The sequence below is a fragment of the Terrapene carolina genome, unplaced genomic scaffold, assembly GCF_002925995.2.
Source record: "Terrapene carolina triunguis isolate 2854851 unplaced genomic scaffold, T_m_triunguis-2.0 Scaffold227, whole genome shotgun sequence".
Classification (NCBI taxonomy): Eukaryota; Metazoa; Chordata; order Testudines; family Emydidae; genus Terrapene; species Terrapene triunguis.
In genome coordinates, this window is record NW_020664578.1 from 1,167,940 (window position 1) to 1,181,242 (window position 13,303).

At 57.1% G+C, this 13,303-nt stretch overlaps 1 protein-coding gene across 1 annotated transcript; it reads right to left on the bottom strand.

Moving 5' to 3' along the window:
• Positions 1-235: 235 nt before the first annotated feature.
• LOC112111629 (dnaJ homolog subfamily A member 1-like) lies at positions 236-13,290 on the bottom strand. Its single transcript, XM_024207116.3, has 7 exons — positions 9,622-13,290; positions 9,351-9,540; positions 7,655-7,759; positions 6,647-6,874; positions 6,289-6,519; positions 5,404-5,504; positions 236-4,579 (listed from the first exon to the last, which is right to left on the bottom strand). The coding sequence occupies exons 1-7, from the start codon at positions 9,874-9,876 to the stop codon at positions 4,352-4,354; spliced, it is 1,338 nt and encodes a 445-aa protein (XP_024062884.1). The 5' UTR covers positions 9,877-13,290; the 3' UTR covers positions 236-4,351.
• Positions 13,291-13,303: the final 13 nt, after the last annotated feature.

Consider the following 13,303-nt stretch of genomic DNA (forward strand, 5'->3'; position numbering starts at 1 on the left):
TAAAGGGCAGATACAGCCCAAGCCAAGGCAGGGCACGCTGTGTCCTCCCCACCCCCGGTGGACCCTCTGGCTCAATTTCAGGCTCCAGCAACGGGACCATTTGACAAAATGAAGCCACAGGGTCAGGCCGCTGTAGCGCCAGGAACAGATCCCCAGCAGCGGGGTTCCCCCGTCCTGGATCTTACCCCGCAAGGCCTGTTCCCGACGGAGTTGAAATAAAGCAGCAGACACTGCCTCCGGTCAGACTCGGATTTGCTTTTAATGCCATGTACAAAGTTTCCCAAAAGAAAAAAAAAAAAAAAAGAGACAGACAGACACCAATTTAAAATACTTTCAAAAATAAATTAACGTTTTTTTAAAAACTCCCTTCTGTGCAAAAAGGAAAGAAAACCCCCCTGCCCCCGTTACTTCCTGAAGCCTAATTTAGGCTTTGAGCGAAGAAAGAAACTGACTAAAGAAAGTTAAGCAGATGGGCCCGAGTCTCATTGTCCAGGTCCCTTTTCCCCCCACTGCTCTGCCAGCCCAGGGGCCTCACAGCAAGTGTGAATCGCCCTGGCCCCTTTACGCTGCCAGAGCTGGTGCAAAGGGTCCCGGGGGGAGGGAACAGCCCTGAGATAATTAGCAAGGTTTGTACCCTGTATCCTCAGCCTGAGCATAAACCTGGCCTGGACACGAATGGCCACAGCGGTGCGGTCATCTGTGTGCACCAAGAACACAGACCCTCCCCAAACGCCCTGGGGGCAGCTGACGTCTGGATAAAGGTGCCTATGCCCCCCCCCCCAGCCTCTCCCTTGAGCTTTGATCCCCTGACACCTCTCGTGACCCCCCAAGTTGAGAACCCTGGGGCTAAGGCCTTGCCCCCCCCATCTAATTACAGGGTGTGACAGCAGCCTGAATTTGTCAGCTGCACCCCAGCGAGCCTGTTTCAGAATCTCACTTGCCAATGAGGTGGGTTTGCCATTGCCCGAGGGCACCCTGGGGCGGGGTGGGAGGCGCACTGGTTCCTAGATGAAGAGGGATCTGTCTAGGTGTAGGGAGGGATCAAAGCCAGGGCTGGCTCCGCCCTATCAGGACAGGAGTCCAATCTCCTGCTCTAACCACTAACACCCACCCAGCCCCTTCCAGACCTTGGGATAGGAGCCAGGCCTCCTGACTCCCAGCCCCTGGTCTACCCACTAGGCAGCGCTCCCTCCCTGGAGGAAACATGCAACTCCCGAGCCAGGGGCGTCACACACTGTGGGGAGACTGTTTAGCAAAGATAAGCTTCCCCCGTTCCAAGCCGGTCTGGGAGTTTCTGCCCCTGCAGTAGAGACTGGCTCCATGGGGTGCAGGATGGGGGGTGGATGCCACAGCAGGTGTCACTGCCCAGGGGGAGCGGCGGGGGATTGTTCATCTTGAAAGGGCAGATGAAGCGACTGGACTGGCCTGAAGGGAGTGTGCAACAGCCCGGTCTCTACTCATCGGCTCTGCTCCTGGCATGCCACAAGGCCTGCAGACGGCAGGCCGTTCAGAGCAGCCCTTTGAACTCTCATTAACCCCGGAGCCCAGCAGGGGAGCTAGACTCGAGTCTTGTTCACCCTGCTGCACAGGCGCCCCCGAAGGGCCTGGAAGAACTTTCACCAGAGACGATGCACAAGACAAAGATGCACCAGCTTGACTCTCAGATCCCCCCTGGGCTGACTGGAAGCGTCGGATTCAGAGAGAGAGCTCCAGGCCCCTGCAGCAGAATCAAGTCAGCACCACTGCATGCGGCGCTTTTCCTAACCACTATGGTTCGGGATGTACCATAGTCTACATAAAAGAGGAGCCACACACCTGTCTTAACCGTGGTGGGAGCTCTCCGTATTTCCCAAGTGCCCTCACCCTAGGCCAATCCTTTTTTGTGTTTAATCCCCTGGTCCAGAACACAGTCGCTGCTCGAGCAAAACTCCCTTGTGGCCCCTCCTGGCTGACGGTTTAAATCCTCAACCCAGATGTTGCTTTCACTTAACATTCAGCTTGCCCTGTGGCACACAAGAACCGCCAGGCTGGCTCAGACCCAGAATCCTTCTATCCGGTAGCCTGTCTCTCACAGTGGCCAGTACTGGCTGCTTCACAGGAAGTTGCAAGAAACGCTGCCACAGGACTGCTGTCTTCCTTCAATGATCACATGCGTTTCCTGTTGCTTCCACTCCCCCCACGTGCTGGCAACAGGCGACCGTCCATCAGAACACCTAGGTTACAGCTTTTCTTCACCCGATGCAGTCTGCTCACTTCCAACCCCCGGCTGCTGCGGGGACAGTACTCTGTGCTCTGGGTCGTGGCTTCCCGTGGTGACTGCAGGAAGAAGAGTGCCACAAACAGATCTCTCTGTTGATCAGCTGTGGCAGCAAGAGGAAGTGCTTGGGGCCAGTTTCAGGGGAGTTGAGAGCGCAGGGTTTGTACCGTGAGCTGGGCAGGGAGGTTTCCTGAGAAGACTCCACACTTTGCTCCTGCCGTCCAAGGAGGGAGACAAGTCTCTCAGCTCACCCCTGCGATGTAGGCACGATCTCCACTTTACAGCTGGGGAAACTGAGGCAGGGCCTTGCTGAAGTCACAGCGGCAGAGCTGAAAACAGAAGCCACATTTTCTGCCTCCCAACTGCCTGCTCTAACCACTCAACCATACTCTCTTGCATTCTGCTACCAGGTACTGTGGGCCTATCAAACACAGGTCTACTTCTTAGGTCCTCTCCCAGCCCATGAACCTCAGTGGGGGACCTTCAGGACCCACTCCTTAACCACCTCTAACATTTCAACGAGAAGGTGGCAGTACACATCAGCCTTCAGCATTAATGAGTGGCAGCCTCTGCTCCTGTGAACGGCGTGGCAGATTCCAGTGGGGCGGACGCATTAACCTGGGAGTGATGGCAGAAGCGGAGTGCCGGGCACAGGGGTGAGAAGTAAACTCAACGGTATTTTGCATTGTAAAAAGTTCAGCTGACTGGACAGACCCAAGGTGAACCAGCAGAACGCACCACGACCCGGACAGACGAGAAAGGAAGGCGATTAAAACCAAGAAGCATCAAGAGCCCTCTCCGTACAATGAAAAGAAAAAGCAACTGTATGACCTTGAAAGAAACAGCTGAGCCATGTTTTATTCTGGGATAGCGCATAGCTCAGGACTACCAGTAGATGGCGCTACAATCCCCAAACGCCTGCGGGCAGGACTGATTCATTGCCCTACGCCTGGTGCATTTACACTGGTTCTGATCCAGTAGCATTCTGCGCCGACTATGCGCTGGCGTAAACCACAACAGGGCAGGGCACTTGGGAATCAAGGCCTGGGATTTCAGTGCTACCGACCAGATCGGCGGTAGAGATCCGCGAAGCAGACCCAGGCTCCTCAGACTAGATCTTGGCCCCTAGACCTCCTCCCGGGCGGATCTGATTCCAGGTTCGGGATGATTTGTAGTTAAGTGCCACTGACTCCTCAGAATTCTTTCCACATCCTGTTACATGCTAAGGGAACGCGAGTCAATGGGAAACCCAAGCGGACAGACGTGTCTTTGCGAAGCTGCTGGCGTTTTCCAAGCGGAGGAAAACCGGCTTTGTTTAATAAGTCCCTGATATTCCCTCCCTGGGAAAACAGCCCCTTTCGCTTAAATGTGCAAAAGAAGATCTCTAGAGCGAGCGAGCGCGTCTTTGCAGCTCAGGCGGGGAAGCCGCACAGTCCACCCAAGGCAGAGGAGGAAGCAAAACGCCCGGGGCAGGTCGCGAAACGGCACGAAGCTTTAGTGCAAAAACGGCACGTTGACTAAAGCTGGTCAAACTCCCACGGGGCTGAGTGGAGAATCTGGAAGGGGTTTAAACCCAAGGACCCGATTCTCGAGGACAACTAAGGTTCTTTGATGCCGCTCAGGCAGCACAAAAGGGGCCCGCCTGTGGGCGCGGGGTACGGTTACTCCCACTTTAAGGCCTCCTTATTGGGGCCTAAAGGGGCTTCGGTGTGAATGAGAATCAGGCCCCCAGAGCGATAGCGGTGAATGATCCCTGTAGACATTGATCCTGATGCATTGTGCCCAGGGACCCTTTCACACCACTACGCTCCTCGGAGGCAGCGACTACTGTTAGCTGGAGCCTAAGCCCTTGAGTGCGCGCTGGCAGGATGTGGGATGCGAGGAACTCCACGTGCTGAGCCTCCTCCTGCCACAGGGGCTCAGTGGCGCCCCCCGGGGACCGACCGAGCCAGGCCGGAGCTACGCTAGTTCTGCCAAACTGGACCGGTGGCAGCGTTAACTATTTACATCCCTGAACCGCACGACCTTCTGAACCGCCCCCCTCGCCCCGCCCTGCTCCAGGGAGGGGGCGGCCGCCCGGGGGGGGGGGGGGGGCTACGACGTGTGGCACTGGACATGCGGGCGCGAGGCCTCCTCGAAGTCGTCTTCGTGGTAGGCCTCGCCGGCGTGGGGTTGCCACCAGTGTCCCGGCTGGGAGAAGTAGTCGTTCAGTTCCACCTCCTGCATGTCCTCCGTCGCCATGACCTCTTCTTGGGGGGGGAAGAAAGTGCGGAGCTGGTGGAGACGGTCCGGGGAGAGCCAGCCTGGCTCTGGGAATCTCACCTGGGGGGACGCAAAGCGAGATGTGGAAGGACGTCCAGGACAGAGGGCCCATGGTGCAGGGAGGGTGGGAAAGTCCCTGACAGCAAGAGCTGTCATCAACATCACCCCAACAGCCCCGGCTCCACTCTCGTCCTCCCTCCTGATGGAAACGACCCCCGTGTGAGTCAATGAACCCACGATGTGTCCACCTAAAAGCTACGTCCACAACCAAAGGACTGAAGTCTAGTAGCTGGAGGCAGCAGGTGACTCATAAGCCTCTTATGTGAACCGGGCACTAGAGGGAGACAAAGAGTCACCAGGGGCTATAGCCCACCGTCCTCACCGGTCACGGATCTAAGCCAGAGACGCTGCCGCTCTGCCCAGCCCTGATTGCTTCTCTGATCTTCCCTCTAACTTGGCTCCGCCCTGCTTCTCCCCAGATGCTCGGAACGGACGGCGCCTTCCAGGCGTGGCTCTGGATCCCACATCTACATAGGGAGGGGCTAATCATGGATACAGAGCCCCGTGCAAGGCTGGTGGGTGCTTTGTGAGAGGTATCAGAGCTGGGAATAGATCCCCGATCCCCAGGCTCTGCATCTCAGCCCCCAGACGGTGGCTGCCGCTCGGTGTAGGGCTGACCGAGACAGGAGGCAAAACCCTCTCAAGCGTGGATGGGGTTGGCTGGGCGTCTCTTTGGGGCAGCCGGTCATTCCATTGCTGCGGAGCTCAGGGTCCTCAGCTGGTGTGAACTGGCATGGGGCCATCAACGGGGCTCGGGCCACTGACACCCCCGCTGGGGATCAGCCCCGTGGGCTCCCTTGGAAGGTACCTGCCCCGCCCCTCACCTGGAAGTGTATGATGAGCCGGCCCTTCTGGGCGGGGTTTCTGTAGACGGGCATGCCCTCGTTAGGGACGCACTTCACGGATCCCGGCCGGATGACGTCACCTGCGCGGGCGGGGGTTAAAGAAAGCCAGACAGTTTCAGCTCCTGTGCGGGACGCTGGTTTGGAAACCCACATGCCTGTAGCCTCGTAGGGTTGAGACAGCTCCCTGCACGGCCCCTGGCTTGCTGGGCTCCAGCCGGCGTCCCCCTAACGGCAGTGAGCCCAAGGGACCGCGTCAGGGTCCCACCTTGGCAGGCTGTGCTCAAGAGGTGCTAGGGAGATGCCCAGAACGGGACATTCAAGGGGCTGGGGAGTTTGGGGAGGTCCCTAGATGAGCCCCCCCACCATGGTCTGCGTGGTGGGGGGCTCCCCCCTGCAGGGCTTTGCTTGACTGACCTTCAAAGGAGACATCTTTTGGGTCCAACATGTGTTGGGGTCTGGGCCATCCCTGGGCTACCTAGGGGCTGTCTACAGGGTATATTATTGATTCCCTGTGGTTGCATTTAATCTGAGTCATGTGACCAGATGTCATGGTGATGGGCACACAAACAAATAAAGGTCAGGTCTGTCCAGAGGGGGTGGATATCACCCTCATGCTACAGGTAGGGAAACTGAGACACCGTGAGGGGAAGTGGCTTACCCAAGGTCACACAGCAGGGCAGTGGCAGAGGTGGGAATAGAACCCAGGAGTCCTGGTGTCCAGTCCCCCCTGCTCTAACCCACTAGACCCCTCCCAGACTTGGGAATAGAACCCAGGAGTCCCGGTGTCCAGTCCCCCCTGCTCTAACTACTCCCCTCCCAGGAACAGAACCCAGGAGTCCTGACTGCTCCGGGTTGCCGACTCACCAAGCTGTGAGGAGACGAGCAGGGGCCTGTTGTCCAGAGTGCGGACAACTTGCCTGAAGCCGCACAGAGCGTCCACCAGGCTGATTTCCTTTCGGAGGACCAGGTTGTTGCCGATGCGCTGGAAGACGGGGTGCTCCTTCTGATCCAGGACGATGACCACGTCCCCAGGCTCTAGGCCGGGCACCTGGTCCCCTTCCTCGTGGAACGTGATCCTCTGCCCGTCCTGCATGCCTGCAAAATCAACACTGATAACCCGGCGCCCCGGATCACCCCCCAGGGCTAGTTCTCCAAGTGCCTGTCCTAGCTCCCCAGGGCCAGACTCAACCCTCTCTCGATCCAGACAGCGCCCTGGCCTCACCTCTGTCCAGGTGGACGTTCAGGATCTTCTTCTCTCGCACCACCCGCCTGCCGTTACAGGTGAGGCAGCGATCGAGGGGCCGGACCCACTCGCCCTGGCCCTGGCATTGCGAGCACATGGTCTGGATCTGCTGGATCATGCTGGGCCCCAACTGGTGGACGTGAAACTCCATGCCGGTGCCGTGGCACTTGGGGCACCTGCTGTCGACGCCTTCCCGGACCCCGCAGCCTGCGGACAAGGGAGGAGAGACAAGGCCGAGGGTGTCAGTGCAGGCCTGGGGGCTCGTCTCGGAGCCAGGAGATGTGATGCGGAGCTACACAGCAGCAGTTTCGGGGTGAAGCTCCCGCATCGTCTCCAGCTTACATCCCCTCATGGGCAGGGTGAACGGACACATGGAACAGACGGACGGGAGGTACCAGCCAGGGATCTCCGAGCTCTTGGCGGAAGAGAGAAGGGGTGGAGCAAAATCCTCATCCCCAGTGCCCGGCGATGCCCATCTGGTGCAGTGATTTTGGCAGAGCTGGGGATAGAACCCAGGAGTCCTGACTCTCAATCCCCTGCTCTAACCACTAGCCCCCACTTCTCTGGCCCAGGAACAGAACCCAGGAGTCCTGACTCCCAGGCCTTCCTGCCCTAATCACTAGGTCACACTCCCCTCCTGGAGCCAAGAACAGAACCTGAGTCTTGACTCCCAGACCTCCTCTCCATACCCCCACAGCGGAGTCTCCATAATCTGAGGGTGAAACTCAGCGGGAAGCAGCCTTGAGTGAGTGTGGGATCAGGCCCCCGAGCCCCGCCTCCCATTACAGCCCCACCCCCAAATCAAGGTCACGTGGCCGCCAGAGGGAACTTTGAAATGCACATGGGAAAGGGGAAGTCCCAATAGGCTCCGCCCTTCCTGTTCCTCATTGGCTGGAGATTGGAGGGGGCGGAGCTAGGCATCCCACCTGACTTTTGACATTGAAATAAGATGCAGGGCCCCAGACCCAGCGCCCATGGCTCACGCACCGTTGCACTTGCCGCAGATGACGTTCTTCTGCAGGGACAGCTTTCGGGTGGTGCCGTTGTACAGATCCTCCAGGGTCACCGAGAGCGGATGCACCACTGTCTTTCCTGACCACAGGACAGAGAGAGATCAGACTCCGATCAAGGACATGGCTCCCCTCCCGATGCCCCACAGGGACAGCACTCTCCCCTCACCTAAAGCCATCTCCAGAGTGCCTTAGAAAAGCTTTACAAGCTAAGTACATACAGGGAACGCTTTGCTCAACCCAGAAAGGCAGCCACCTCTGAGGTGGAAAGTAGCAGCTGTTCAACAGCGAAGAGCAACGCTGCTCAGGGATCGCTCACCCAGCACTGAAATGCAGCCACCTCTGGGGATGGAACGTGGCAGCTGTTGAACAGCTATATAATGTCACGCAAGAGGTTAGTATCAAAACCGTCCTGTCACAGTTACAGGACCCTCTCCAGTCTGAGTTCACCCCTACAGGTGACAGACCTCTTCCACTCTTGGCCCGGGTACCTGGGCTACCCTGATAGCAGGCCTGGCTGGGTTTGGCCCCTGCAATTCTTCCCTTCGGGAGCCAGTCAGTACAGAGACCAGACAACTTTCAAAACACAAAGAATTGTTCAATCTTAACAGCAAAGCAGGAGAGGGAGGGAGGATTTTAACCCAATAAAGAGTCAATCTGCACATCCGTCTTCCTCCAAGGCTTATCAGCCCCTGGAAAATGAGGAAGGCCCAGTCGCTTTGCAGGACCCGTGTCTCCATCTTGGCCTCTTCTCCAAACAACTCACTGGCAACTGCCCTCCTCCACCTCCCGCTCTCTAGACCATAGTGATCTGTCAGTTCCCAGCCCTAGCGAGATAGCTGGATAACTTCAGCATCTTCACGACTACTAGCACGGGGTTTGTTTCTTCACTTCCTGTTCACTGGGTGGGGTTTGATCTGGAACCCCTGTTCCCTACCATGGTTCCCAACAACCCTGCTGTTAAACGGACCCACCTATGCAGCCAGTAAACATATGGGTGTCGTCACACAGTAATCATTTCCCATGATCAGGTCACACGGTCTTTATACATTAATACAGAGCGGCCCCTTCTCCTTCACGCCCTGTAGTTAACTGAAAGCCCCGGGGGAATGTAGAGAGTCAGGATGTAATTATCTGAGTGGGAATTTGGACAGCAGCCCGGGGCTAGCCCCCCTCCAGCTCCTGGCTATGGGGCTGTAATGAAGACAAAGGGCTAGGGCCTCGTTTGTAAAGGGGTTGCCCCCGGCAACACGGCACCCCCTAGAGCTACACGGAGGGACCAGTTCCGTGAGAATTCCAGGGGAAGAGAGCCCTCCACTGACTTGCCAACGCCTCTCTCTGCAGCACCCCAGTTTAACGCAGGACCAGATCACAACCCGAAGTGGCTGTGGGGAGACCTCACTGCCTAAGACCCCCCCTCCGCCCTCCCAGCTCAGTAGAATGAATCTGGACTCACTTATCCTTTCTTAGCTTGACTTCAGCAGGGACAATACACAACATCAATGCAGCCTCTTGCTGCAGGACCTGAGCCGCCGGGGGCCTCCCAGAGCCAGACCCGCACCGTCTCCCTTGAAAAGGAAGACCTGAGGGCTTAACCCTGATCTCTAGCATGGGTGAGCCCATCCCATGCAATCAGCACGAAGCCCTGTGTCCCAGCAACCCATCCCAGGTACCTCTCCTCTCTGGCCGGCCAGGCATCCGCACCCCGCCTCCGAAGAACATGTTGAATATGTCCATCGGGGACCCAAATCCTCCTCGGCCTCCAGTGCCGCCTTCTTTCATGGCCCGCTCCCCGCCCCGGTCATACAGCGCCCTCTTTTGGGTGTCCGACAGCACCTCGTAGGCTTGCGAGATCTGCTTGAACTGGGGAAGGGGAGAGGGTTAGAGACGCCGCCTGTCCCAGCGGGCGAGCGGCGCAAAGGGGTCGCTGCCCTCTTTACCTACCCGCTCTCCTTCGCTGGGGTTCTTGTCGGGATGGTATTTCAGCGCCAGCCGCCGGTACGCTCGCTTGATCTCGTCCAAGGTGGCGCCCGGCTTGACGCCCAAGAGGTCGTAGTAACCCGTTTCTTTCACCATCTTTCCCCTCTGATGCGCTGGTGGAGGAGGAGAAAGCGGGTTCAAAGAGGGCCCCCTGCCAGTCCAATGCCACCGTGCCAGTGCCGCGCATAGCCACTGGCTCCCCCGAACTGCTGCACCCATTCGAATAGGCCCCGTGCCCTGAGCTGACAGACTATATACCAGCCTAGGAAACCCATATGGCCCCCAACGCTGCAGTATCTGAGCACCTCAAAATCTTTAACCCCCGTGAGGCAGGGCTGTGCAATTATCCCCATGGTACCGATGGGGAAACCGAGGCACGGAGCGGCTAAGGGACTCACTCAAGGTGGCAAAGCTGGGAATCGAACCCAGGACTCCCAAGTCCTAGGTTACTGCCCCAGGCAGGGGACATACGCACAAATGGGACTCTAGTGCTAGTGGCAGGATTAAGAGCCCTGGAGGCTGGAATCCTCTGTTTATTCAAACAGCAGAACATGCCCCCTGCCCCGTGGATCTGCTGTCACGGCTGGGCCAAACCCGAGTGGCACTGCGACCCCACATGGAACGACTCCGGAGCGGGAAGCTGGGTCCAGCCCTACAGAACAGGAGCCAAGCCACCACTGCGGGTTCACTCTGGCCCCGAGCCTCCGTTTCAGATTTTGCCCCCGAAAACCTCTGCGCAGCCCCTGCTTCTGGCTTGGAAATCTCCCGATTAATGCCGGTGGCGATGGTGGTTTTGGCAGCACGGATATCTGCCTGCTGGGAACTACGATAAGTCCCTCTCCGAATTTACTGCCGACACGAGCCACCAGGCAGGAATCACTAGGGACCAGGGCTAACTGAGGACGGGTTATCTAGAGGCGAAAGGCTCCAGACCCTCTTATCAACCCAACTCGTCCCCATCCTTGGCAATATGCTGGAAACAGACAGCATCTGCTGCCCTATGGACTACCGCGGCCTGTGCCTTTAAGCACCGGGGTGTGGCGTGTTGAGTGTGAAGCAGGCTCAGAATGGGGACGCCCCTCCCTTCCGTGTTCCCCTATTTAATCCCTCCCCACGCTTCTTGCCCAGCTCCCCTCCCCGCCAAACCAGGGCAGCTAAGCCTGTTTAGCGTTGGCCAGTGGAAAAGGCTCTTGGCTCGGGTCATTAAAAAAGCGGACCACCTTGACTGCTAGCAGCAGACTGGCCCAAGTCAGCTGCGCTGACAGCACCGAGGAGCAACGCAGCTGACCCTGGGCGCTGGAAACTCCATTGCGATTAGGTTACCAAAGAGGGTTGAATAACGCAGCAGTGGCACGCTTTGTTGCCTGATTCTGTAAGGAGCTGAATGCCTGCCGCGGGGGGACGAGCACCCTCAGCTGCTCCGGAAGTCCACAGGCGCTGAGGGTGCTCACGAGCTCCCAGGAGATGCTCAGCTGCTGGCAGGCTCAGACCCTGCAGTGCTTCTGGACCCGCTCCCAGATTACAGGTCGGACAGAACCCAACTTTGACCGAGTTCGTGGGAGTCCTAGATCTGTGCCCTTGTTCCAGATCCCCGGCCCAGGATGCCTGAGAAGGTGAAGGGCATGGTGTAAGTTACACGCCCAGTAGCTTGGACAGGGTTAGTCTGAAGCCAGCGTGATCTGTTCCCTTGACCCCCAGCCATCCAATGCACACAGCGCATTCCTGAGCTCATGCTCTTATCCTAAAGGCTGCAGCTGGAACCTTGGTTTGGACCAATTTAAACCGGCTTGGCACCAGTGCAGTCTTCCAAGTCCATGTGAAGCCCCCTTCATAGCAGGGTTAGACCCGTGCCAACTTCAGCCATTTTGAAACACAGTTTAAAGGGCAAAGAGACCGCAGCGCGGGCTACCAGCTTCCTTCCACAACAACTGGGGCCAGATGTTGGAAGATTCACCACGGACAGGTTAAACTGGCTTGCCCAGGACTAGGTACGAATGATGGTGAGGCTGCAGGATCAACGCCCTGGTGACGGGCCTGGCAATTCTCAGTTGTCGGCAGTTTCAGCAGGGTGCTGTCCCTGGACCCTGCTGGGGTGTAACAGCCTCGGGCTAGCAGACGACTAATAAGATCAAAGCTCCACCATCCTCCACTTGCTGGAAGGAGTTTGCTCTCTTCCCCCTACGCCAGAGCCTCTTGTCTACTGCAAGTGGGGAGGGTCTTCACTACTGTCCCCCCCACCCCCTGCCTCTGTTTCTAGGGTTCCCTTCCTCCACAAATACCTACTGCACCTCTGCTGCTTCTCAGCGCTCTTCTGGGCAGCAGCACATCCAGATCACTCACACAGGGCTCTGAACAGCAGTTGTGAAACTGACCGGAATTTTGTTAATTACAGGGTCAGCAAAGCTCCCAGCCCCAGCCAGGAGGAGCGGTCTGTCTGCAGACTCAGGCACATGGGGCTGCTTTGTTCAAACTTGGGTGTTTTTTCTTTGTAGCTTTAATGGCTGGAAAAGTCTGTCCAAATGAAAGCAGAGGGTGTTGCAGATGCTGCTGGGAAAAGCACCTTCAACTCAGGGGGTTGGGGTTTTTTTCAAGGTAACACTGGGAGTATCTTAGGACAGCTCTGCCAACAGGTGCTCGGAGACTATGGTGCTGAGGGCCAGATAAGAACCTAAATAGAATAGAACATCCTTCTCTCTCCACAACAGAGACCCCGAATACCTGCAGCACAGCTAGCCCTGCAGAAAGCACAGCGGGCCCAGCAGCTCACAAGAGTTCAATCAGGCCAGGCCAGAATTTGGGGCTGGGCCTTTTCCTCCGATACCACCGTGGAGGAGTCTATGGGCGTGACTTCACTGCGGCATTAGCTCAAGCATCACCCCCAACCTGACGCCCATCCACACACAAAGATCTTTCGCCCGAGTTAAGTGGTGCTTTAACCCCACGCTGGGCGGGTAGTTGAAGCTGGAGTGGTGCTGATGTAGTGGGGATTCTGTTCTGCTCGAGTTATTTCACAGCTCTCACTTGAGCTAGGCTCACTCATGGTGGTGCAAATCCCTCTATGGACCCACTTATATTGGTTTAAAACTGGCTATGTCAGTTTAACTCATGCATGTAAACCTACCAAAGCGAAACCAATATACGAGAGTTCGCACGCAGTTACACCGGTTTAACTAAATCTGCTTTAAAAGGCACCTTTAATTAAACAGGGGCAACTGTGTGCCTAGCCCAGGCCTTATTCTAGTTTCAAATGGGAAGCGACACCACAGTACAAAAGCATTTCTTAATTGGCGGTCTCAGCAGAGAGAGCAAGGGCAAGGCAGGGCAGGGGTCATGGGGGAGATGCTAGCAGGACAGCATTGAGAAGCACATACTGGCGCCAGCAGTCCTGTATCGTTTCTGAAGATGAACGAAAGATCTCCGTTTCCAGGGCTGTTAACTGAGAGGGAAGTTAACTAACTCGAGGTAACTCTGCAGTGAAGACGAGCCCTATATGAAGTTCCCGCTGTCAGTGGGTACTTCAGAGACGGGGCTGGAGCACCAGTGGATTTAGGGTCGGCACTGGTGAAGAATGAATCTTCTAGGCAAACGGAGCAGGGGTCGCACCAACCAGCCCCATCCCTGACGCTGGAAGGGCGCTCAGTCCCCC